This window comes from Malus sylvestris, chromosome 14 (assembly GCF_916048215.2).
Source record: "Malus sylvestris chromosome 14, drMalSylv7.2, whole genome shotgun sequence".
Lineage (NCBI taxonomy): Eukaryota > Viridiplantae > Streptophyta > Magnoliopsida > Rosales > Rosaceae > Malus > Malus sylvestris.
The window spans coordinates 611,982-638,602 of NC_062273.1; the positions used below are offsets into that span (position 1 = coordinate 611,982).

The 26,621-nt window shown below is 38.3% G+C and overlaps 1 protein-coding gene and 1 long non-coding RNA gene across 3 annotated transcripts; both read right to left on the reverse strand.

Moving 5' to 3' along the window:
• Positions 1 to 3,222: 3,222 nt before the first annotated feature.
• On the reverse strand, positions 3,223 to 4,943 carry LOC126600077 (protein VAPYRIN-like). Its single transcript, XM_050266596.1, has one exon. It carries the CDS (start codon positions 4,941 to 4,943, stop codon positions 3,318 to 3,320), a length of 1,626 nt encoding a protein of 541 aa, XP_050122553.1. The 3' UTR covers positions 3,223 to 3,317.
• Positions 4,944 to 15,584: 10,641 nt separating this feature from the next.
• Positions 15,585 to 26,028, reverse strand: LOC126600078 (uncharacterized). Of its 2 annotated transcripts, XR_007615344.1 has the most exons (3): positions 25,392 to 25,770; positions 24,062 to 25,211; positions 15,585 to 17,264 (listed from the first exon to the last, which is right to left on the reverse strand). It is a non-coding gene; the product is annotated as an uncharacterized LOC126600078 (long non-coding RNA). The 2 variants fall into 2 exon arrangements; XR_007615343.1 differs by lacking the exon at positions 15,585 to 17,264 and having other exon boundaries at positions 24,980 to 25,228; positions 25,392 to 26,028.
• Between the last annotated feature and the right edge of the window lie 593 nt (positions 26,029 to 26,621).

A 26,621-nucleotide genomic window follows, 5' to 3' on the forward strand; every position in this document is an offset into this window, starting at 1 on the left:
CTGTGTCATTCTTAAAATGAAGTCTCCTTATCAACTGTTATATGGTCATCTTCCACACATTAGTCATTTAAAAAGTTTTGGATGTGCATGTTTTCCTCTCTTGAAACCATATAATACTTCCAAATTACAACAAAAACAGCTACTTGTGTGTTTCTGGGCTATGCAGGAGATTATAAAGGTTTTCTATGTTTAAATCTTGCTCAAAACAAAATGTACATATAAAGACATGTGCTTTTTGATGAATCCAACTTTCCTTATGACAAGTTTTCTGTTTTTGTCAATACCTCACTTTTGGTAGTCTCACCTCCATCATTGCATCCTTCTCCGTCATTACCATGCATTACATTGACTAAGCAAATCACATCATCACTTCATAATCATGCATCATCATCTCATAACACAGATTCAATACGTTCAAATGCATCTAGTACTCCAGATTCCTTGCCTGTATCTAGTGCCTTAGATTACTTGGCTGCATCTAGTGCCTCAGATTCCTTGGCTGCATCTAGTGCATCTGATTCCTTGGAAACACATGCATCTGTCCCACATTTGAATTCATATCAACCTTCAAGTGTTGACATACCAGTTACCACGCCTACACAGTCTCTCATCCCTGTGGATCCTGATTTCCAACCCGATCATCTTAATGTTGTTCTCTCAATACCAATGAATGTGCATCCTATGGTAACACGTTCCAAAAATGGTATTGTCAAACCGAAGGTTTTCTTAGCTAGCATTGGCTCTTAGTCACCTGTCTCCGAGCCAAAAACATTCAAGGCCGCTTCTAAAGTTGTAGAATGGCAAAGTGCAATGCAGGAAGAGATCGATGTACTTCATTCTCAACAAACATGGTCCCTAGTTCCTCTTCCAAGTGACAAGAACTTGGTTGGATGTAAATGGGTGTATCGAATAAAGAAGAATGCAAATGGCACTGTGGCACGATATAAAGCACGGCTTGTAGCAAAAGGGTACAGTCAAGAAAAGGGTGTCGACTACGGTGAAACATTCAGTCCGGTGGTTAAACCTACAACCATTCGCCTTATTCTTGCCTTGGCATCACAGTTCTACTGGCAACTCCGGCAACTTGATGTAAAAAATGCCTTCTTACATGACATTTTACAAGAAGAAGTGTACATGGAACAGTCTCCAGGATTTCTCAGCCCACAGTATCCATCTAATTATGTCTGTAAGCTTCACAAGTCCCTCTACGGGTTAAAACAGGCTCCAAGAGCGTGGAATGACAGATTTACAAGTTTTCTACCAGCCTTGGGATTCCAGTCTTCACATGCCGATCCATCGTTATTTGTTCAATCCTCTCAACAAGGCATTGTTGTCTTACTGCTTTATGTTGATGATGTTATTTTAACCGGGAGTTCTCCTCAGTTGATAGCTCAGGTCATCAAAGCTCTTACTACCGAATTTGAAATGAAGGATTTAGGTGATCTACATTACTTCTTGAGGCTGCAAATTAGTCACACTGCAGAAGGTTTATTTGTTTCCCAATCCAAATACATCAGTGAGTTAGTTGCCAAGGTGGATTTACAAGAGTGTAAACCTTGTGCTACTCCCTGTTTACCATATCATCGACTCTTAAAAGATGATGGCAAGCCGTATCACAATCCCGATCAATACAGAAGTGTCGTGGGAGCCCTTCAATATCTCACATTTACAAGGCCTGACATAGCCTTCTCCGTGAATCAAGCTTGCCAATTCATGCATAATCCTATGGAGTCTCATGTCATTGCAATCAAACAGATCATCCGATATCTCAAGGGCACACCAGATTATAGGATACATTTTAAACCTGGACCGCTATCTCTTTAATCCTATAATGATGCCGACTGGGCTGGGGATCCAAATGACAGACGATCCACCTCCGGCTTTATAGTTTTTCTTGGATCCAATCCTATTTCCTGGTCCTCAAAGAAGCAGCATACGGTCTCTCGGTCATCCACAGAAGCTGAGTATCGAGCTCTTGCTATCACAGCTGCTGAACTATCCTGGATTCGACAGTTGCTTTGTGATTTACATATTCCTCTCTCTCAAGCCCCAATGATTCACTGCGATAACATTTCAGCCATTGCCCTTTCAACAAATCCTGTGTTTCATGCAAAGTCCAAGCACATTGAGATTGACTATCATTTTGTTCGTGAAAAGGTGACAAGAGGAGATCTTCACGTTCAACATGTTTCTTCTGCTGATCAGTTCGTTGATATTTTCACAAAGGGTTTATCTGCACCCTTGTTTCAACATCACTGTGGCAATCTCATGCTCAGTTCACTCAAGCATGAGATTGAGGGGGGATGTAAGAGTATAAACAAACACAAAGATGAAGATATAAGTAAGGACAACAAGCACCAAGAGCAGAATCCAAGTGAAAGCAATTCAAGGGTCTAGATGAGGACAAGTGTCACAAGATCCAAAGGAAGTTACAAGGCTATTAGGGTATGGTGCTAAGGTTGTTAAATTGATAGAATTCATATCTTAGCTTATGGAGCAAGGAATGTAATAAGATAAATACACATAGCTAAAGGTGTAATCGATAATGCAATATACAAGAAATACAAAAGAAAACTTCTTTGAAATCTCTCTATCTCTCTCTCTCTAAATCTCAGTTTCTTCGACTACCTTCATTGGAACTACTGCTTCAATCTTCACAGTAAGGGGCTTGTAGCCATAGCAGTTCCTATTCTTTGCTAGTGAAATTTCTTGAGGCGATCACCAGAGTGACTGTAAGCACAATTGGCCGAGCCACTATAAGCTCTTGTGTGGTTATTTTGGCCTGTGTGGTGGTTGCATGTGCAGTTAATAGAATCCGTTGTTAAGATCTTATTGAAAAAAAATTTAGTAAAATATCTCTTCCTCCCAGAAAAGATTAATTATCCCTTCTACCCTAATCTGGCAAATGATGATTTGTTACTGCCGGCTTATAATATTGTGGATTCAAACAAACAATATATTGCAAAATTTCGGTCTTCTCATTGCTTTCGTGCATATTTTGTAGTACATTGGTTTGACTACATATATATACATATATATTTATGTTATGATCATCTTTTATCAAGTGACAAATATAAACCAACTACATCCACTTATTAGCGTACATATAAGGAATTACAATCAATTGTGACATAGATCAAGTTTGTTTTAATAACAAAATATACGTATTTAGGTGTTTTTAGAATGAATATATTACAAAAGAGTCTACAATTTCTTCCGCCTATAATTTCAGCCAAAGCAGCGTCATTGTGAGCTCTAAATGTGACAAAACCTAATTCAAAATACACATGCACCAATATCAGTTCCAGTTTTGCTAGCTAAAGAACAATCAATGGGATCGAATGGTCGAGGCTCCCACGAAGAGCTCTAGCGCGACTCGATTTCTTCTTCTTCATCCCTCCTTTGATGATCTCCTCCTCTAGTCCCTTAGATTTTTTTCCAAATGCAACTGAGGTCTGGGTCGAGATACGTGCCATATTACTATTGGCTTTTGTTGCACCTCCATGAATAAGTATCCTAGTAATCCCAGCGTAGTGCAAAGACTCAGCAATCTTCAGTGCGGTCACACCTTTGTTAGTTCGAGCTTCAGCATCAGCTCCTTTCTTTACCAACATCTCAATCACATCCGCATGTCCTGACTCCACTGCGCAGTGCAACGCGGTGTATCCATCCTCATCTTTAGCATCCACATCCACACCCTTTTCGAGCAGCGTTCGAACGACTTCAATGTTCCCTTTGAAACATGCCCTATGGAGAGCAGTCCACCCATGTTGGTCTCTTCCATTGATCGTCGCACCTGTCTCAAGCAGCCTTACAATTGTTCTCACCTCTCCCTTCCTCGCCGCGATGCACAAGCTATCACCAAGTCGAAGAGCGTCAAATAGTCTCGTGTGTCCATTCTCCAACGCAACATCATAGGCCGTTAGGCCGGCAAAGTTTCTGATATCTTTATTGGCACCCTTTTGCAGCAACAGCTTCACCATGTACTCGTCCCCCATGCTAGCTGCGATATGCAAAGGCGTGTCACCATCTCTACAATCACGAACTCCAGCTTTGGCCCCGCTCGCCAATAAGAGCCTTGCGCAGTCCCTTCTTCGCTCCTCCACCGCAAGGTGCAAAGCTGTGCTACCATCTTTAGTCAGCGCATCAACATTAGCCCCTTTGATTATAAGAAGCCTCAGAACCTCTACGTGGCCTCCTCCGGCCGCAAGGTGAATGGGGCCCCAAGTGGAGGACTCAGATCGTTCAGTGCTGACACGTCGGGCCATTAAAAGTTCGACTATCAAGGCTTCTCCTTTCGAGGCTGCAGCCTCGAGTGGGGTAGACCCTGATCGGCTTTGAGCCTCCACGTCAGGCTCAAATTCAAGAAGTAGCTGGACTAGGTCAGGCCGTCCTTGAGCAACAGCCAAGTGAAGCAAAGATTGGCCCTCAGAATCCACGGAATCGGCAGCTCTCCATGAAGTTTCACTCTTCTCAAGCACTTCTCGAATATCATCCATCAAACCATCGGACACAAGTTGTGCCAAAACAGGTGAACCAACAAACATAATCTTGACACCACTATCTATGAACACCTGTTTCTTCTTTGTGGTGAACCAGTCGTTAGGGACAGCATCGAATGTCGAAGAAGAGTCTTTGATCGCTGCTCCGGGCACAACCACGCTATGCAAAAGGAAGGAGTCATTGCAGTAAGGGAAGGAGTCGGGGAGACTGGACCCCGGTGGAAGGTGATAAACAATCTCTACGGTCAACTTCTCGAGAGGAGATATGATCCCGGACTGAGGCTTCACCGTGTAACGATTCTTGATCAGCGGTTGGAGCCTGAACGCTACCGGCATAGTGTACATAACGTTGCGTAAAGTGAGCTGGCCGTAACATTTCTGTCCCGGTTCGATCCTTATTGCAACAAAGTTTGATGGCTCCAAACTTATGAGCCTGTCCATCTTTCTTTGATTTTCACTTTGGCTTCAGATCAATGAGTTTTTAGGGTTCTTATGATGTATAGAAGAAATTAAAACACATGAAATACTGAAGGAGGAAGTGATATTCGAATTGAAAGTTTTGAGTTTGGTGGGTGTAGTTTAAAAGAAGGGAATGTGAAGGCCGGCTTTGATGAGAGAATGCCAAGTGGGGGTGTTAAAAACAATGCTGACTTGTTCTATTCGGCGTCTCAACTAGGGAGTATAACTCCTAAAATCACAGTTGTATGAACAATTTTTTTAATGAAACAATATATTCACATTAAAGAATCGAAGATTTTGGACTAAATCATCCAACAAGTAGTTATAGTAATTCGGTATCAAACTTGTCATCTATGAAAGTCGAGTTTAAAAGCTTTCACCTACAAGTATAGAGAAATATCATTATACTCTTCTTGTGAAAATGCCAAAAATTTAGTCACCTTAATTTTTGAGAGGTAATTTTACAATCTTATTCTCCTTCTACACACCCATATCAATTTCTAGTTAGTGAATTAAATAAATCAATAAATCAATAAATAGAAATGAGTAGGAATGTGTAAAAAGCTAAAAATGATGTGTAAAAACCATTTCTCAAACCTTTTTTTTTTTTGGAAGAGACAGAAAGTTAATTTCAAAGCTGCTTAACTAGGATGTCACTCTCTCAGTTTTGTATTATAATTTATATTATGCACAAGAAAACTTTTTTTAATTGTTGTTGTTGCTCTAATATCTAGGGAGAGAGGAGGCTTACGTCAAATGAATTAACACTATTGTTTAAAAAGTGGGATCAATGAAGAAGCCATCAAGATGCTCTCCATCCAATTGAAAATTCCTAAGAGTACAACAATAAACTGATTATAAAAATATAATTTTCTTAGTTTATTTCATTTAAAATTAAAACTAACAACCTATGTGAACGTATTCATTTAAAATTAAAACTAGCACGGATGTCATCCATCAGAAGATCCATGGAAGAAGACCCCAGGAATCGGCACATATGGTATGGCCAAATTGGTTGTGTCTTCTTCAATTGAGTTTTGTTGGTTTGAGGAGCCTCCGGATTGAATTGTGGAGGCCCTCGTTGTTGTTGATTGACTTATGATTATTCAATAAATGCTATTGTTTCTCTTAAAAAAAATTAAAAAAATTAAAACTAACAACCGTATGTTTTACTACAAGAATATATGATAACGGAGGTTTAGAGCTATCAAGTAGCAAATTAACTCATTGGGTTGTTAATAGGTACTCATTAACACCCATTTAGTTTGATTTTACCTTACATCATCATCACTACTACTAATGTCACCTTTATATTATGATGATATCAAACTAAACAGATTTTAACGGGTACCCATTAACAACCCAATGAGTTAATTTGCCACCTCTAAAGCTATATAACAGATGCTCAGAGCATAAGGGATAGAGGAAGACTTAGGAAGAGTTTGAAAGACCTTTAAGAAAAGACATAGAGTATTTAGAACTAATGGAGGACTTAGCTCAAAACCGAGCACAATGACGTTGAAAGATTTATACATCCCACATCATTTAGTGAGATACAACTTTATTGTTGTTGTTGTTGTTTCATAAGAATATATTATGGAGTAAATATGAAGAACTATGCGAACGTATAAGTTTAGTTTACAAGAATATTTCATCTTGTTCGTCATTTTTAATTAGTTTATCATAAGAATATATTATGGAGAAAATATAAAGAATTCCTTGTGTGCAGCGACTCAATCCTACTACCATTTACTTGCCGAATTAACTCTGAACCATACCATGTACAAGCAGGCACTAACAACCTTTTCAATGGATTTGTTTCAATATTTTTCAATGGATTTGTTTCAATATTTCTGTTGGCAAGACAGCCAACCACAACAATATATTGCCAAGTATTGACACGTGGCATCATTTGGTTTGTGGAATGGTAAGAACCCTACCCTACACCTCTATTGTCATTTGCTCTCTTTAAAGCAGAAGCCTTGTCTTTGGCTCTTCAAATTACATAACACGACCTTTTCTACGATTGCGATGTTGCAGCACACCAGCCAACTATAACTGTATTATTTACCAGAAATATGAAAACTGTAAACGGCTTATTGATTTGATGATCACTCTTGCTGTTGCAATCATACTTCAAGCATGAGTTGTTTTTCTTGTCAATTTTATCATTCGGTATATTATTTATAATCAACAGATATGGAAGATTGGGACTTACAACTTCTCCCAATATTGAAAAGTGAAATACCTTTTAATTTCATTTCCTAGCTAGTTTCTTTTAGCACGTTTAGTTTCATAAAAGAAAAATCTACTGTCAACATAAAAAGTTACTCAATGAGTGATTGAAATTTTGATTAAAAAAAACAATGAGTGATTGAAAAGAGATAGAGGATAGATAATTCAATAAATAATTATGTTTTACATTCTTATTCTCCTTTTACACACCCTTATCAATTTTTAGTCAGAAGATTGAATAAATAAATAAATAAAAGAACATAGGTGTGTTGAAGGCTAAAAATGATATGTGGATCTCATTTCTCTAAAAAAAAAAATTGGAAGAGCCAGAGAGTTAATTTCAAAGCTTTTTCTCTAAGATGTCACTCTCAGTTTTGTAATATAATTTATGTTATGCACAAGAAAACTTTTTTAATTGTTGTCGTTGCTCTAATGTCTAGAGAAAGAGGAGGGTTACGTCAAATGAATTAACATCATTGTTTAACAAAGTGGGATCAATGAAGAAGCCAACAAGATGCTCTCCATCCAATTGAAAATTCCAAGGAGTCTAAACTGATTATAGAAAGACAATTTTCTTAGTTTATTTCATTTAAAATTAAAACTAACAACCCTATATGTGAACGTATAAGTTTTATTACAAGAATATTTTCTTTCTTCTTTTTTATTTTAATAAAGTTTATCATAAGAATATATGATAATGAAGGCTTAGAACTATGTGACAGAAGCTCTAAGCATAAGGGGTAGAATAAGATTTAGGATTTGAATGAGACTTTAAGAAAAGATAGAGTATTTGGAGCAAACGAATGACTTAATGAATTTATTCAACGCCATAGTGTCGTTGTAGAATTTATACAACCGATCCCTTAATGAACTAAGACTTTGTTGTTGTTTTATCATAAGAACATTCTATGGAGTAAATATAAAGAACTCCTTGTGTGCAGCGATTCAATATCCTACTACCATTTACTTGCCGAATTAACTATGAACAATACAACAACAACAACAACAACAACAAAGCCTTTTCCCACTAAGTGGGGTCGGCTATATGAATCCTAGAACGCCATTGCGCTCGGTTTTGTGTCATGCCCTCCGTTAGATCCAAGTACTCTAAGTCTTTTCTTAGAGTCTCTTCCAAAGTTTTCCTAGGTCTTCCTCTACCCCTTCGGCCCTGAACCTCTGTCCCGTAGTCACATCTTCGAACCGGACCGTCAGTCGGCCTTCTTTGCACATGTCCAAATCACCAGAGCCGATTTTCTCTCATCTTTCCTACAATTTCGGCTACTCCTACTTTACCTCGGATATCCTCATTCCCAATCTTATCCTTTCTCGTGTGCCCACACATCCCACGAAGCATCCTCATCTCCGCTACACCCATTTTGTGTACGTGTTGATGCTTCACCACCCAACATTCTCTGCCATACAACATCGCTGGCCTTATTGCCGTCCTATAAAATTTTCCCTTGAGCTTCAGTGGCCTACGACGGTCACACAACACGCCGGATGCACTCTTTCCATCCAGCTCGTATTCTATGGTTGAGATCTCCATCTAATTCTCCGTTCTCTTGCAAGATAGATCCTAGGTAACGAAAACGGTCGCTTTTTGTGATCTTCGCTAGATTGCTCCGGTCATTAGTGTGGATAAGTATATAAATGGATAGAGATAGGAAAGCAAACACAAGATGTATGTGGTTCACCCAGATTGGCTACGCCCACGGAATAGAAGAGTTCTCATTAATTGTGAAGGGTTTACACAAGTACATAGGTTCAAGCTCTCCTTTAGTGAGTACGAGTGAATGATTTAGTACAAATGACATTAGGAAATATTGTGGGATAATGATCTCGTAATCACGAAACTTCTAAGTATCGGAGTGTGGTGTCGTCTTGACTTGCCTTATCTGTCTCATAGGTAGATGTGGCATCTTCTCTGGAAGTACTCTTCCTCCATCCAGGGGTGGTATCTTTAACTGGTGGAGATGCACAAGGTAATGTATCAATTTCACTTGAAGCTTACTTGTAGTTTCAGGCTTGGTCAAGCGCGATACAAACCATGTAGTAGGAGTCCCCCAAGTCGCCGAGCTAGGGGGTCTGCTGAAAGAGGTGACAGACAAGGTAAGCAATCAGAGCTCCGACTGATTGTTCACCTTCTCCCCATCTTGCAGCAGCATGAAGGATAAAGAGAAGAAAAATGAGAAGAGATGATATGAGATACTTTTGCTTTTGAAGAAGTAACTTTCCACAGGCTTATTCTTGAACTGAGCTGGAGGGTTTTCTGGTTTCCTCCAGAGTATAAGGCCGACTGAAGAATTTGAGGGTCAAAACAAGTCCATCAAATCTAGAGTACGTTCCACCCTGCTGATATGGGATACTTTTGCTTTTGACAGAGTAATGGATGTATCGGCACGTGTGCTGTTACGCTTGTCTCCACATGCTTCCTTGTATCCTTCGCACTTGCCCTATCTGTTCCTCAAGCAGATGCGGAATCTTCCCTGGAAACATAAGATGATGAAGATGAGTACTCGAGAGCAATGCCAGGTAAGTAATCAGGTAAGGGGTTCCAGGCAGTCAGTTCCTGGCTGGAAGCTTGATTCCAAGTACTGACTGATTGCTCTCTTTCTCCTTGTCTTGCAGGTAAAAACAAGGCCAAAAGAAAAAACAGGGAAAAAGCATGATATGGGATACTCTTGCTTTTAACCCTGATGATATGAGATATTCTTGCTCTAGTATAGCTTGTTTGCAGAGGTATTATCGGGGGGAAAGAAAGCTGAATATTTCGAAAGGCTTTGTTGGGAGTGCCCTCTCAGATATGATGAAGGGTTGAGCATTTTTGCAGGTCTGCCTGTCCGTTGGGGATGGAGGTCGACATATATAGGAGTCTCCCTAGCAACAAGTAGTAATGCTATTCCTTTACCCTGCTTGGTCATAGCACGGTAGTGGGAGCTGCCAGTTTCACATGTTTTAACTCTGTCAGAGCACTTTGAAAAAGTGGTCTGTGGTATCTGGCTCTCGAGATTCGGAGAACGATGCCTCTTCGATTTTTGAGAAAGCAATCATGCTGGGGGTCTGACTCTCGAGATTCGGAGAGCAGTGTCTCTTCGATTTTTGAGGAAGTAATCATGTTGGGAGTCTGGCTCTCGAGATTCGGAAGGCGGTGCCTCTTCGATTTTGGAGCAAGCAATCTTGTTGGGAGTGTTGTCTCGAATGTGAGTAAAGGTTGGACATGTTTGCTAGTCTACCTTGCCACGAAGCACAAAGGTTGACACACAGGGACTTTCCAATTATCCAGCAATGGTACTGTTCCTTTACCCTCTCTTCGATTTTGAGAAAGTAGTCATGTTGGGAGTCTGGCTCTCGAGATTCGGAAGACGGTGCCTCTTCGATTTTGGAGCAAGCAATCTTGTTGGGACTGTTTTCTCGAATGTGAGTAAAGGTTGGGCATGTTTGCTAGTCTACCTTGCCACGAAGCACAGAGGTTGACACACAGGGACTTTCCAATTATCCAGCAGTGGTACTGTTCCTTTACCCTTGTGGGTAATAATATGGTAGCTAGACCTTCAAAATTTATGTGTCTAAACTTTGTTAGTGCTGTTTCTTTGCTATTCTTTTACCTTTCTTGGTCAGAGCGATGTAGTGGGAGCTGCAAGCTTCACGTGCTCAACTTTGGCAGAGAACTTTGGCAAAGTGATCTGTGGTACCCATGAGTTATTGTTGCGTGTGGGAAGTGGGTGATTGAACAGTAAGATTCATGTGCTTTCTACTTCGCCAGAAGTCTTCGACAAAATGCCCATAATTTCTGCAAAGCTGAGTGTGCGTGTGACAGGTGCTGACAAGGCTAGAAAAGTAGGTGCCTCTTCGATTTCTGAGATCGGCCCTCGTGGTCTCTGAGCAGCCCAGCTTTTGAGAAAGCGAGCGCCTCTTCGATTGATTCGGAGAACGGTGCCTCACCGATTTTTGAGAAAGCAATCATGCTGGGGGTCTGGCTCTCGAGATTCGGGGAGCAGTGTCTCTTCGATTTTTGAGAAAGTAATCATGTTGGGAGAGTGGCTCTCGAGATTCGGAGGGTGGTGCCTCTTCGATTTTGGAGCAAGCAATCTTGTTGGGAGTGTTTTCTCGAATGTGAGTAAAGGTTGGGCATGTTTGCTAGTCTACCTTGCCACGAAGCACAGAGGTTGACACACAGGGAAGTGGGTGATTGAACAGTAAGATTCATGTGTTTTCTACTTCCCCAGAAGTCTTTGACAGAATGCCCATAATTTCCGCAAAGCTGAGTGTGCGTGTGACAGGTGCTGACAAGGCTGGAAAAGTAGGTGCCTCTTCGATTTCTGAGATCGGCCCTCGTGGTCTCTAGGGAGCCCAGCTTTTGAGAAAGCGAGCGCCTCTTCGATTTCTGAGATCGGCCTTCGTGGTCTTTGAGCAGCCCAACTTTTGAGAAAGCAAACGGCTCTTCGATTTCTGAGATCAACCCTCGTGATCTCTAAGCAGCCCAACTTTTGAGAAAGCAAACGCCTCTTCGATTTCTGAGCAGGCGCCTCTTTGATTTCTGAAGCTCCGTCGAGTGCAGATTTTTATAGAGGCTGGCATTAAGTTCCAAAGCACACTTGAATCTCCACCAGTAGAAGCTTCATTCTTGCACTTCTAATATCTTGATTTGTCCGACCTCTTCTCTCTTCAACACCTTTGAAAATGTCTGGCCCCTCCGACCGTCGTTTTGACTTGAACCTTGTTGAAGAGGCAGCCCCGCCTTCTCCAGACAACATATGGCGCCCATCCTTCGTCTCCCCAACTGGTCCTCTTACCGTTGGGGATTCCGTGATGAAGAATGATATGACCGCTGCGGTGGTGGCCAGGAACCTTCTCACTCCCAAAGATAACAGACTACTTTCCAAACGGTCTGATGAGTTAGCTGTTAAGGATTCGCTGGCTCTCAGTGTTCAGTGTGCAGGTTCTGTGTCTAATATGGCCCAACGCCTATTTGCTCGAACCCGCCAAGTTGAATCATTGGCGGCTGAAGTGATGAGTCTTAAACAGGAGATTAGAGGGCTCAAGCATGAGAATAAACAGTTGCACCGGCTCGCACATGACTATGCTACAAACATGAAGAGGAAGCTTGACCAGATGAAGGAAACTGATGGTCAGGTTTTACTTGATCATCAGAGATTTGTGGGTTTGTTCCAAAGGCATTTATTGCCTTCGTCTTCTGGGGCTGTACCGCGTAATGAAGCTCCAAATGATCAACCTCTGATGCCTCCTCCTCCTAGGGTTCTGTCCAGTACTGAGGCTCCAAATGATCCCCCTCCGGTGCCTTCTCTTTCTGGGGCTCTACCGACTGCTGAGACTTCTCCTAAGCAACCTTTGTGAAGGCTCCCTCTTGTGTGTTTATTTTGACTCATGTATATGTACATATTTGTAGCTTATCGGGGATATCAATAAATAAGCTTTCCTTCATTTCAACGTATTGTGTTAAATACACCAAAGCCTTCTTCGCTAAGTTCTTTGAATTTTCTTTTGTTGAAGCTTGTATGTTGAAGCTTTCTGAGTGGAGCATGTAGGTTGGGGTAGTGTTCCCTTAATTTCCCGAGTGAGGAAAACTTCTTGGTTGGAGACTTGGAAGATCCAAGTCACTGAGTGGGATCGGCTATATGAATCTTAGAACGCCATTGTGCTCGATCCTGTGTCATGTCCTTCGTTAGATCCAAGTACTCTAAGTCTTTTCTTAGAGTCTCTTCCAAAGTTTTCCTAGGTCTTCCTCTACCCCTTCGGCCCTGAACACTACCTACCTTTTCAATGGATTTTGTTGCAATATTTCTGCTGGCAATACAACTAACCATAACAACATATTGCTGAACTTTAACACGTGGCATCATTTGGTTTGTGAATGGTAAGAACCCTACCCTAAAATCTCTAATGTCATTTGCTCTATTTGAATCATCAGCCTTGTCTTTGGCTCTTCAAATTACATAACACGACCTTTTCTACGATTGCGATGTTGCAGCACACCAGCCAACTATTTGATGATTATTTACCAGAAAAAGAAAAAAAAAACGGTTCATTGATTTGATGATCACTCTTGCTGTTGCAATCATACTTCAAGCATGAGTTGTTTTTCTTGTCAATTTTAGCATCTGGCATATACTTATAATCGATAAAGATGGGATATTCGGACTTAAAACTTCTTCCAAAGTTAAAAAGTGAAATACCTTTTAATTTCATTTCCTAGCTAATTTCTTTTAGCACCTTTAGTTACAAGAGGTTTCCACTCCTTTGTATACACCCTCAATAAACCCAGAAAGCCTTGGGCTCACTTGGCTTTACTTTTCTGGCATTTAATGTGCCACTTATATAGACTAGCATGTTGATAACCTTTTTACCCATCAGTCAATATTCGACGGTGAAGTGATAGTTGCTCAGTTAGGATTGCACGACTTTTCAAATCAATGTGTGTTAAGTGAACTATTCAGCCCTGACTAGTCAACAATGTCATTCCCAAGCGGTGGGCCGACTACCTTTACGTCTCGTCCTAGACTTCTGCTTTTGATTGATGATTGACACGTGGCCTAATTGTTGTAAGCCTCTCTTAAAGCACTGTGCCATAAAGTTGTCAGTCTTCTCACCTGAACTTGATAGTCAAAAAGTACTTTATGTTGCTCAATCGGATCAAACTAGTGAGCGCTCAGCCATAGCGCTCTGAAATGCCTCATTTGAATTCCACAAGGCCTTGGACTTCATGTTCCTCTTTGGGCTTTGATCTTTCTTGAGCTTTTCTTGATTTTTCTCTGGACCTGTACTATTTTTAAGTGTTGAAAAGGATCCTGTGTTAATAACTAGTTCACCATTTTCCATTTTCACCTTGAAAGTCAGAGACTTATTCTTAAGAGATTTATGTGATGTCATGTGATCCATTTTCCACTATCAGTCAAGAGAGATTCATGTGATGTAATATGATTACTACACCCACTAGGTTTTTTTTTGTTTTTTCACAACTTCTACGGAATGGCAAACATAAAACATTGAGGCTTTCTCTTCTACATGTTTAGCATGGTGAACAAGTTGTTTCACCTTGCTATTGCAGTCTTTAGCTATATGACCAAACTTGTCACACCTATTAGGCTTGCCTTTGAACCAACGTGTCATAGTGAAACATCATAATATTTACAAGCTTCCTTTGAACTCTCCTTGTTCCCGTTATACTTCACCAATGTACCAGTTCTATCACCAGCCTTAAATCCACCTTTCTTCTCCTTATTCTTCCAAAAAAATTTGCCCTTAGAACTATTAGCTTGTGAGCTATCTGCTAAAAGCCTTTTCAGTAACCTCATTTCCTTCAACATGTCTCAATAATCTCTGCTCAGGGCCTTTTAGAGTAGCTACAATTTCAGTAGAATCAATTTCATCTAATTCTCTTCTTAGTTTCCTCAATCACAAACACTATATTGCCATAAGATGGAGTAAGACCAAGTTTTCAACTATTCTCTTATTTGACAATTCTTCACCATACATTTTCATTTGATTAATTAGATAAAACAATCTAGTCAAATAAGCATACAACATTTCATCATTCTCATACGAGCATATTCAAAGTCTCATCGAAGACCTTGTAATTTCACAGCTCGGATATGTGAATCACCTCTATATTCTTGCTTATCCAAGCTGTCTTTGCCGTCTCTTGATTTGCAACCCGAGGAAAGATCTCATCAGAGTCTGCTCTTTGAATAAATTCCAGAGCTTTAGCATCGCGAGCAGTAATATCTTCAGCCACAATTCGTTGCTTCTCAGTCAGCTCTTCATCTGAATCTGAGGGAAGCTCATAAACTTCTTCAATAAATTTTCACAGATTGTGAGACTTGAATAATATCTTCATCTTGATGCACCAGAAGTCATAGTTGACTCTAGTGAACAATGAAGCCGGTAGCTCAGCTCCAAATTTAGACATTGCACCGATCAATTCGACTGTGTTCTTTGTTGTAACTCAATAGAAGAAAACTGATACGTTTAATGAAAATGTGTCCTGCTCGTTTAATAATCATTGCAATTTACAGATTAGTGTTTAGTTTAAGAATAGCTATTTTTTTTAGCTTTCAAATAAATAAATAAAAAATTAAAGGTTTACATAGTTACTTGGTAATTGTCTTCATTTTTCATTTTATGTGGAATTTTAGAAATGAATTTTTTTATGGTTTCACTTTGGCAATTGGATCACAGAGTGAAGGGTATGTCACAAACAACTTGTAGCATTTCTCGGTGAATCTTTCGAAGTTTAACCTAATTTTGGATGAAGTTTATGTCTATAGGTCTCAAGGGCCCATTCTATGGTCCCCAAGGCATGATCTGTTATTGATTAGAAAAGCAACCTTTCAAGTTGCAGTTTTGTAAGGGCGTGTCAAACTTTAAAACTTTATAGCAAGCAATCGCATTCAAGTTTTCTTATTGCAACTTTAAAACTTTATACAACTGGAGGGAGTCAAATGAAAACCACGACAAACTTAAGAAGATGTAAATGTAACAGACACTAATTTTAAGATCAGCAAGAAAATATAAATAGACCTAAATATTAACAAATTGGTTAATATTTTGAAGATGGCAAAACAGGACATGGATCTCTAAGGCCAAACTGAATCCACACAAACTCTTGACTCTAACGGCAGATAATCATCCAACATTCCCATATTCTCATTGTATTTGCAGCTTCCATTTCTGATCAGCGGTTTTATGGTGGCAGTAAAAGAATTAGAAGCGGCGGAGGCGGCAGCACCGGCAGAATTAGAACAAGAAGAAGAAGGAGGAGGTGAACTTGTTGTCACCCAGAAGTTACTTGGATCTGTGTTGTTACTGCTGTGACGCCCTAGTACGGACAACAGAAGAACAAGAGAAGCCATTGAAAGTAGAACTAAACTGGTTGTGCTTGAATTGAAGTTGAAACGGTGGTGAATATGTATAGAGATGATTATACAGAGAGAGATTTGTTTGTGGCTATATATATATAGGGTTTAGGTTGTTGTCTCCGAAAGGAAAAGGAAAGGAAAGGAAGTGCAAAACAGTGGGAGAAGGTGAATTAAATTAACTGCAGTCCACTGGTTTAGGTTGCTTTCTCCGAAAGGAAAAGGAAAGGAAAAGCAAAACAGTGGGTAGGGTTGCTGATTTTTCACCTGGTGAGTTGATGGTTAACTTATACAGTTGGCTGCTGCATAGATGTATGATGTGCCCTTCCTCTATTTTCGATGTCTTTAATTTGTTGGTTTTGTTCAACTAGATTGACACCCATATATCTAACTTTTGCTGCTAGAGTTGTTGGATTCTGTATTTCTATGTGCGTTTATTTATTGTGGCGTACGTTTATTATTGTGAGAAATTGTCAACTACCTCGGTACCTTTATTTTATTTCATTTTTCTTTTGTTTTGTCTTAAATTGAATTTTTATTTTTATTTTTATTTTTAATATAAGCGTTATTGCGATACTAAATTACAAACTTAAGGAGAAAAAATTTGAATTCAAAAAGTAATGGGTTAAAGAACAAAACGTTAATCATCATAACAATCCACCACTTGTCACCTTTTTATTCTTTAAGTCGATTAGTACTTGTCATAAATTACATCTATGTTATCCTTGGTAGCCCATCGAAGTCCACATTTTCTGATTCTCTTTACCTGACTAAGGTAATCCATCGTGCCAAAACTAGGGCTATCAGGTTAGAATTCGAGACAGCCCAACATATTTCATAATTTCTTTCTCCATGTATATTTCTTTTTGAAATTGATTTTCTATGAAATTGGTGGTTAGATCTTTCCCTTCAAAATATTACCATCTCGGATTGAAACCTTCATTCCTTCCACGAGCAGATTAATACAAAAAAATAGCTTGTAATAATAAAAAAAATCTATTTTTCTTTTTTTATAATTACATTGTACTTATCTATACGTGAAGTATACTGCTCTAGCTAATTTGACTAAATCAGACATGGGAATTTAAAATAATCAATTCACTTGTTATTTGCTACAAGTAAAAATGTACATCTATATCTTATAAGCCAAAAGAAAAAATAAATATTCTGCATCTTTGTATGAACAAAAATGGACCTGTTGTAGACATAATTTACTGAACAATTATGGAGGCCAGAGAGAGAGGGGTGCAGCATAGATAGAGAGAAAGAGAGAGATGTGTAATTGTGGGTGTGTTATATTCCACCACATTGTGCCTTTATTTATAGTAGTAGGATAGGTAAAAACCTTTCCTTTTAGGATTACAACAATTAATAGGTAATCTACTTCTAATAGGAATATAAGATACATTCTCATATCTACTAGGATTTACACAATCACATTCCTATTCCAATAGGACTGCAACACTCCCCCTCAAGTGTGTAAATACTCAAGTAAATGGCGCATCAGGTCTTCATTGATAAAGCAAGTACAGTTGATGAAGTCGTCGGCACAATGAGTGAATGCAAGTCTCAGATCAATGGAAGAATGCATAAAAAGTAAAATTCACAAAACCTCGCTATGTGATAGGAGCATATTTATGCGACTGAGTTAGCTTGTTCTCATGCATTTATGTTGTTATTTCTTAGTTAATTATGTATTTTAAGCTATTTTCGTGTGTTTGTAGGTCCATAGGCCTTATAAAGTAATAAGATGTATTTTGGTGCATTTTGGAGCAGTTTTGGGCTTGGAATGGATAGCACATGCATGGAGCAAGGTGGATGGACGAAATTGAAGACTAAAGAGGCTTGTAATGTGTTAAAAAGAAAGAATAATTAATGACAAAGAGCTCAGCAACCAAAGAAGAAACATGGGTCAAGATTACCTTATTTTGATTTAATCTTTCCTAATCCTCAATGTTCCTAAGTTCCAACAACATTCCTTGTCTATTTCATTCACTCATTGCCTAGCACCACCCTTGTTCCCTTCATCATTCCAAATTTCTTGCATCAATCATCACTCCACCTTAACCCTTGACTCATTTCAACACCATTCCACCTCCCTTTCCTTTCTCTACCATGTGCACAATCATTCATGTTCCCTATTTGCATTCATTGTTGCAAGACCACTCCATTTTACCTCTCATGCTTTGCATCATTACTTCACTTTCACCTTTGAATCATTTCAACACCACTTCATTTTACCCATGCTTTGCATCATTACTTCACTTTCACCTTTGAATCATTTCAACACCAATCCATTTTACCCATGTTTTGCATCATTACTTCACTTTCACCTTTGAATCATTTCAACACCAATCCATTTTACCCATGTTTTGCATCATTACTTCACTTTCACCTTTGAATCATTTCAACACCACTCCATGTCCCCCTCCATTGTCTTGCACTTCCTCTATAAAAGGAAGTGTGTGTAACATAAATTTAGTTCATATATTTTTTAGATCATTCACTCCCATTTCAATACAACCTTCATCCAAACACATCCATTCATCTTCACATACATTCCTCCATACAAACAAACCTTCAAACACTCACCAACACCTTGTGCCGTAGCAAAGGAAGGAAAGGAAAGTGCTTGGACGTGCGTGCTGTCAACTTGGATCGTTGGAGCGTTTAGGTGTTTTCTTTCTTTTGTTTCCAATGTTAAATTCATTTTCTGATTTTGTTGCAATTATGAGTGGCTAAACTCCTATTTAGTTAGGGGGAAGTTTGAAGCCATGAACATGCTTGAGATATGAATTGATTTCTTCCAATTGTAATTTGATAAGTTGTGATTGCAATTCAATTATCTATTTTATTCATAATTGATTCTTGTATGTTTATTAAGGATGCATACTTAATTTTCATGCATAAATTAGATGCTATAATATAAATGAGTTTCACCTAATCGTTACAAGTTTATATTCATGAGTAGTGAAGGTTGTTTATCACAATCGCGTTAATTGAATTCTTGGCAATTGTATCATGCATTCATAGTTATAATTGTCTCGTCAACACTTATAATTTTCATTGAACGTAATGATCTTTGATTGTATCTCTATTATGCATTCATATAGGGGACTTTTAGAGAATGATTTGGGTTGTCGCATGCATTCATCCAATTCAATGAGTAAAGGAAAATCTGAGGGTTAATTTGTGCATCACGGTTAATCTGGGGTGTTGAGCATAATAGTTTATTGAAAAGCAATTGGAAATCGATTCATGTACAAGAGTGTCATGTGTGAAGAACGGACCTCTAACTAATCCATCCATCATTTTATTTCTCAAATTCATTTTAGAATCTGCCTAGTTTTATAACTTGCTTGTTTATTTCAAATTCATCCAAACCAAAATCCCCTTTTTACTTTCTTGTTTCAAGGTGTTAAATTTCTGTTTTGTTTGTGTTTTTTAGTGTTTTGATTCAAGCCAAAACACTAAATTCGTCCATAGTTGATTTAGAGTCCAAATCTGCCCAGTTTGTGTTTTTAGGCAGTTTTGAGTGTTTTTAAGTTGTTTTGAATCTTTAGAATCTGTTTTGAGTCCTTTGAGTATATTCAAACGTTTTTAACTTTGTTTTTATGTTTTTGAGTTAGTTTAGAGGTTTTAGCAAGCCCTCCTAATCCCCGGTTTAGAACGATCCCTACTTGCATTTATACTACAATTTGACAACAAGAGGGTTTAATTTGAGTGCTTAACTTTCATCGCATCACTATGGTAAAACCCAAGGTAGGGAAAAACCAATAGTCTAAGGAGAAACGTGAAAAGTTGCATTAAGTCAAAACTATACGTCTTTTGAACGCAAGTAGAATAGCTCACAAGGGTATGATCAGCCCCGGATGGGTGCCTCGTTAAAACCTAGTTAGGTAGCAAAAACCTAGTGGGAAAAATGCTCATAATCGTAGGAAAAAAGAGTACATTAAGATCAAGTGAGTATACTTCTGGATACTTCCCCTGAGTTTGACATAACTTCCAAATGAGAACTACAAGCATTGTATATGAATAGTTAGGCATATCAATTCCTCGGACAAGCTTCTAGAAGGTTGACTTCGGTAGTAACATCGTGTAAAGGTCGGCAAGGTTGTCTGGGATCGGCTTGCATGACTTCAATATCATGATGCTTTGCTAATGTAGATGTAGACGCAATATGTCTTGGTGTTAACTTTGTTGATGTATCATGGCTTGGTCGGGTTGATACATGTGGCACAATCTTCATGGATCGTCGTTGGGACTCAACGATGGATGAAAACATAGCAAGTACTTCGAATATGCTCAACAAGAACTCCTAACCATGCCTCACTTGTGGCGTAGTAAAGTGAGGTGAGTTTTGGAACGATTCGAAGATTTTGCAAATAAGGTCATATCGTGGACCTCCAAGATATTGCGACATCCCTAATGGTAAAGACATAACCATTTGGAGATTTTGCCTTGTGCAGGTTTGATAAGTAACATGCGTCAGCATAACAAACAAGGGAAGCATCATTTCAAGGATCAGAGGGGGTTGGATCCGCTTGGATGCGTTGGGATTTACCCATGTAGTACCTTCAGGGTATGTCTTTAATACCAATTCAGTGGTTGCGTGTAGGCGCGGTGCTGCATCTTTACCAAGATCAACAGCAAAGGAGATGTCCTATCTAAATACAATGAGCTAAGTACAACGACGCGCAAAGTTGAACTTAGATATGGAATTTCGGATTCCATAACCTCTTCAAGGGTCTCATTTGCTTATAACGTATGGACGATCAAATGTATACTCAAAGGTAACACATTCAAGGTGTAGTTCGACTGGTAGACCAAAATACCGTCAGAATAATGCTTCAACTTCAAGTCAAGGCATAAATGAGTTTTCCTAAGATCCTTCATCTCAAATTTCATCTTCAGGTGCAAGGCAGTTTTTTCAAGCTCTTCTGGAGTCTTAGTGAGATTCGTGTTAACGACATAAACTGTAACTCTAGCAATTTGGAATAAGACTTCATAGTTTAACACGAAATGGCATAATTCATATCCCTGACTGATCAAATAATCACTTAAACGGGTATACCACATTTGTCGAATTTTTTAATCCATAAGTGAACGCCTCAAAACAAGTTAAGAGGGTGTTCCGGGGTTTTGGAACTATTTGAACTAGTCCATGTAATTCTTCGGGAACTTACATGTAAATCTCCGTATCTATATCCCCATGGAGAAAACACTAACCACATTGCATAATGTTGCTATCAATCACAGAATGTTTGAGAGAAACCTTGCGCCGTAAGTCGTGCATCATATTGCACTATTTCATTCATCTCATAACGCTTCCTTTTCCACTTGTAACACAACAGTGTTATCTTGGGCAGTGTAGGAACGACAGGTCTAATACACACTTTAGTAAGGAATTTGACCTGGATTGTATTTCAGTTGTCTAATCAGTTCTACGTTGTCACTTACTCAACGGAACATGGTTTGATATCGTTGCTTTTCATTTATGTCGATAGCTACCATATAAGTGAAAACATCATCGATGATAATCTCATTTCAATTCCATTTAGCTCATCCAAACTAGTACACTGGACCAAGAACTTTAAGTCTTGGGAGAAATCCGGATTAATCTCATGAGATGGAAATGATTTGAGACAGCGATCGAGTTTAGATTCATTTTTGTGTCGTATCTTCCTCTTCCAGCCGAACTGGGTCCATACATTTTTCCCACATTTGCAGTAGTAATCAGATCCGAGAATTTGTGAAACTTCTGCTTTCTACATTGTTGTTCCAGGGGCAAGTTAGAAATAAGGAATGACGAGAAAAGTATTCTCCAGTCAAAATTCAATCGAATTTATAAACTTCAAAATTGCACTCATTCATGGATGGAATCATGGTGTGCTTCAGGCAATATCTTTCATGATTAAACGGTTCGTAGGAGCGAACCAAAGAGCCATGGAATCCTCGATCGGGAGGTATTTCCATTTGTAATGGTTTGAGCATAAGTCTTCGAATGAAGATCATGGCGGAGGCTTGTTCAGCTCTTCCATGTCATTGTTGGCTTCAATGGTTTTTCAGCTTCTTGATAGTCAAGTGGAGATTCACATCTTATACCCCACATAAAGTGGTTTTTATTAGAAAACGTCCAAATCAGGAAAATCGAACTTGTGACGGTTCGACAATCCACTGAATTTGGAGGGAACAAGATTGCGATTGGTGCTATGGGAATGAATCATCCATAAGCATCAAAGTTAGAACATTTGAGTTCTAAGACATGGTTTTCATGAAAAATGTTGGGTTTTCATGGGTGTATTGTTTTATGAAATCTTCGGGTTTCAAAGGCATTAAATTTGAAACTACAGGTTCAATTTATTTTATGAACGTTTAGTTCATAAAAGAGAGGTTCTTGCAAGAACACAGAATACAATATACAACCAAGTGTAGTGGATTTTGAGTTTCTTCGGGAACTCAAGTGTGAGTGCTTTGGGACTACGAAAGTAAGTCAACGGTTCAAAGTATAAAAATAAATTATTGAATCGTTAATGTCCAAAAGTGATCTTCAAGTCAATAATTTTGAATTCATTATCAGATTAATGGACTACAGGTCACTTTTAATTAATTCAATAGATTCAGACCAAACAGGGTCTATCATAAAAGCGAAATAATGACATTCGGGTCATATTAACTTTACATGGCTTTGGGCCAAATAATTAAGAAAATATAGCCTACATGAGGCTTAGCCGGAGGTACCCAACTTAGTTGGGTACGTGTTAAAAGGCAGAACGGGCCAAAAAAATTATTATGGCCGTGAAGATCATAGCAGCCTAGCAAAAAAAAATTGCTGGCTGCTGTCCAAGAAAAGAGGAGCCTGGTTGGGCTCGGATCATGGTTGCAAAGCAGCCCAGATGGCTGCAAGTGGCAGCGGGAAGTAGGCCACGGGAAGGGGGTTAGAGCCCAGCAGAATTACACTGCTGGCTTTAGACCGACGTGCGAGGGAGCCCAGCCTGCTGCAATCAGCAGAGCGGGCCGAGTTCATAGTTTTAGCCCAATCAGCCGCTGGCTGATGGGATGCGAGACGAGACCTGCTGGTCTGTCAGATGCAGAAGCCCAGCGTGTGGGTTTGTTGGGTGCGCCGCTCGGCTTGGCTTCAGGCCAGCTAGGCGCAGCTCAACGACTTTCACCTTCTTTTTTTTTTTTTTTTCCAGATTTGTACGGTTTTCAGAATCCATACAAAAAATCATGCTTGGTTCCCTTTTTTTGGGTTAGGGTTTGGAAAAAACCCAAAATTGCTTCTATTTTATTTTGATTCTTTGACTCATAAATTCCATATAGTATATATGTGTAATGCATATAACAAATATATATATATATATATATATTGACAAATATATGGAACATATACAATATATATATCGGAAGGTAAATATAAATGTAGGGGGTTCATGCATCATGGGAAATATTTTCATGTTTCACGGTCGTTTCAAATATCTTAATTTATTTTAAGCGTACCTAATTGGCAGAAAACAATAAAAGCCTTTGAATTTGTAGAAGATCTCTCAGAAAGCCGAAATTGCATCTCCAATGCGTTATATCTCGTTCAACAAAGAAAAATTAAATTGAATCAATAGCATGTAGATCAATTTAATAAAATAAGTTAATCATAAAAATAATGATTAAAACGTAATATTCCCCTGATTGAAGAATAAATTCTCTTTAGCGAAGCGTCAAGAGCGTGCTGATAAAGTGTTATAGGTATAATTTACTGAACAATTATGGAAGAGTGCGGCATAGATAGAGAGAAAGAGAGAAGTGTAATTGCGGATGTGTTCTATTCCACCACATTGTGACTTTATTTATAGTAGTAAGACAGGTAAAAACATCTCCCTTTAGGATTACAACAATTAATAGGTAATCAACTCCTAATATGAATATAAGATACATTCTCATATCTATTAAGATTTACACAATCACATTCCTATTCCAATATTACTGCAACAACACCTACGTTTGTCTTACGTACATATAAGCATGCTTTTTTGAAAACAATACAACTATTTTTTTTTAAATACATACGATATTAATTACACTAAGGGAATGAGAAATGAGCTATCACAATGTACTAACCATAATAATTTGTTTCAAATTTACCTTTAGCAAGAATTGAACCTAAGCATCTTATTTACAAGTGAAGACAAATATCATCAAATCGTAATACTAAATAATGAATACAATACAACTATTTAAACAAGCAAAACCAAACTATTTGTTCACCACTCTCTAACCATCGTTTTGATCGCTATTAATAACATGAAGTTAGGCTACATAAGTCGGTCATTTCTTAAAATATGAGAAATCACTTAGTATTATGATCTAATAGTATTCCTCTAATCGATCAGTAGTATTCCTCTAATCTAACATGAACACATCACAAGTCAGGATAAAAATTCGACAAGCTTATCTTCTTAAGAAAGATGAGAAATGAATGAGATCCATTAGAAATCTTTGTTTGGAGCTAGCAGACCGAGATATCCAGACCGTTTAAGAGAAAAAGAGATACATACGGTTCAAGTTTTCGTTTTTAAATTTATGTGAAGTGGACTAATGGGGTGAAATAATAGCTTAATAAGAGCTGTAGGATTGAAATTGAGTTATCTGGATCTCTCATGAGAAGTATGTGTTTATTGGCCACACCTCCACATCTATAGTTTTTTTTTATATATACAACTTGTATAGTTTTACTGGGGGTGTGAGCATCAATTAGTATCATGCTCGTAATTTTTGAAATTCGAATTTAAAATCTCCCTTACAAATGAATAATACGTATAAGCTAATAATACTAAATAACACTTAAATGTCTTGTTTAATTACAAAACACTACTATGATGGGCAATACAAATATATATTAAACAACTAAATCGATTAACACATAATACTGGGAATTCATCCACATTATTATTTCACATCACAAAGGCCTTCCAAGGTTTCACAGAAACATTTTACAACTTGCTGGTAACAAGCAAATAAACACGTTTTTTTGGGTTTTTGGTTGGGCTGTGAAAGAAGCCTTTTTCTTCTTGAATGTAAATATTGGCCGTTACGAAAAGGAAACAGGACTTGAGCATGCTCTCTTGAAGCCCCAAACATGAAACACCTACAAGGCAAATCAAACTTACATATATAATTACATAGAGATTAACAAATTAAATTAAACTTGACAAATAAATGAATTAATTAAACCTTTCCACTGATCACATTTAGATCAATATTAAATGACTAGTTTTTTGTTTCTTAATTAAATCGAACTAATCAAAATTCTTTTGTGAATAATTACCTGATTATTGGGCAGATGCATGCACATGCGAAGTAGCAAGGGCGGATCAATCGCTGTCGCTGCTGCTGCCGCTGCCGCTCCCATGGCCATCTTTCTTCTTATCCTTCTTCTTTTTCTTCTCGCCTTTGTCTTTGTGGTCGCCCTTGTCTTTCTTGTGGTGGTCGCCGTCCTTCTCCTTGTGGTGGTCGTCCTTCTTGTCCTTGTGGTGCTCGTCCTTCTTGTCCGTGTGGTGCTCGCCTTTCTTGTCCGTGTGCTCGCCGTCTTTTTTGTTTCCTCCAATGTGGAGGGCATCTCCAATCTTGCTAACGATTCCTGCCATTTTCACTCTCTCTAACTGCTGTGTGTAGTAGTGTTATGTTTTATGGGATATGAAACTGAAGATGTACCTATTTATAGGGAAAATGCGAAAATTTAATACCTTTCCTTTTCGTTATTTCTTTAAATAAGCAAACAACTGATCCTCGAGCTTATCCGTGGTCTGATTTGAAACTACAAAAATGCCCATTGGCCATACTAGTACTTTTCATGTGTATCTAGAACATATAATACACGGGCATGTAATGTTATTATTCAACTTAAAATATATCACGTGATTTATTTTATTAATATACCTTAAAAGTCTGATATATCAATCTTAGTGTTTGTCTATATTATAACACATAAAATAATATAAACACGTGACATGAATTTTTTAAACTTGAAAAATATCTCCGTTTCTATGAAACAACTTCATATTGGTACGTACTTAAAGTTGATTATATCAAACCTAGTGTTTACTTATATTATAATACGTAAAATGATATAAATACGTGACTTAAGATTCAAATATATTAAACTAATGTTCAATTATGTTATAACACGTAAAGTAATACAAACACGTGACATGTATTACAACACGTTATCTACAAAAATTTCTCGATTGCTACTTAATAGATCCATGCCATATCTCATTATCCATACTACGTCGACGTGTACGCGCGAAACAACGATGGGTAATTAAAATAAGAAAATATGATTTGCCTTTTGGAAATAAGAATAAGAATTTTGTCTAGGACTCCGCTCAATCCAAAAATAAAGTTAATTTGGTTAAATGGACCCAAAGTTTGCCTTTCAAAGTCTTTTGGTGGGGTTTGGCTTGAAAAACATGAGAGGTACAACTTCATCTCTACCTCTCTTCTTGCTAAGAACTCTTTGAGATCGATGCTGGGGTATAATGGTCTTTGGGCAAAA

Excerpts from the sequence above, each read along its gene's own strand:
- LOC126600077 (XM_050266596.1), bottom strand. The coding sequence starts at position 4,943 with ATGGACAGGCTCATAAGTTTGGAGCCATCAAACTTTGTTGCAATAAGG.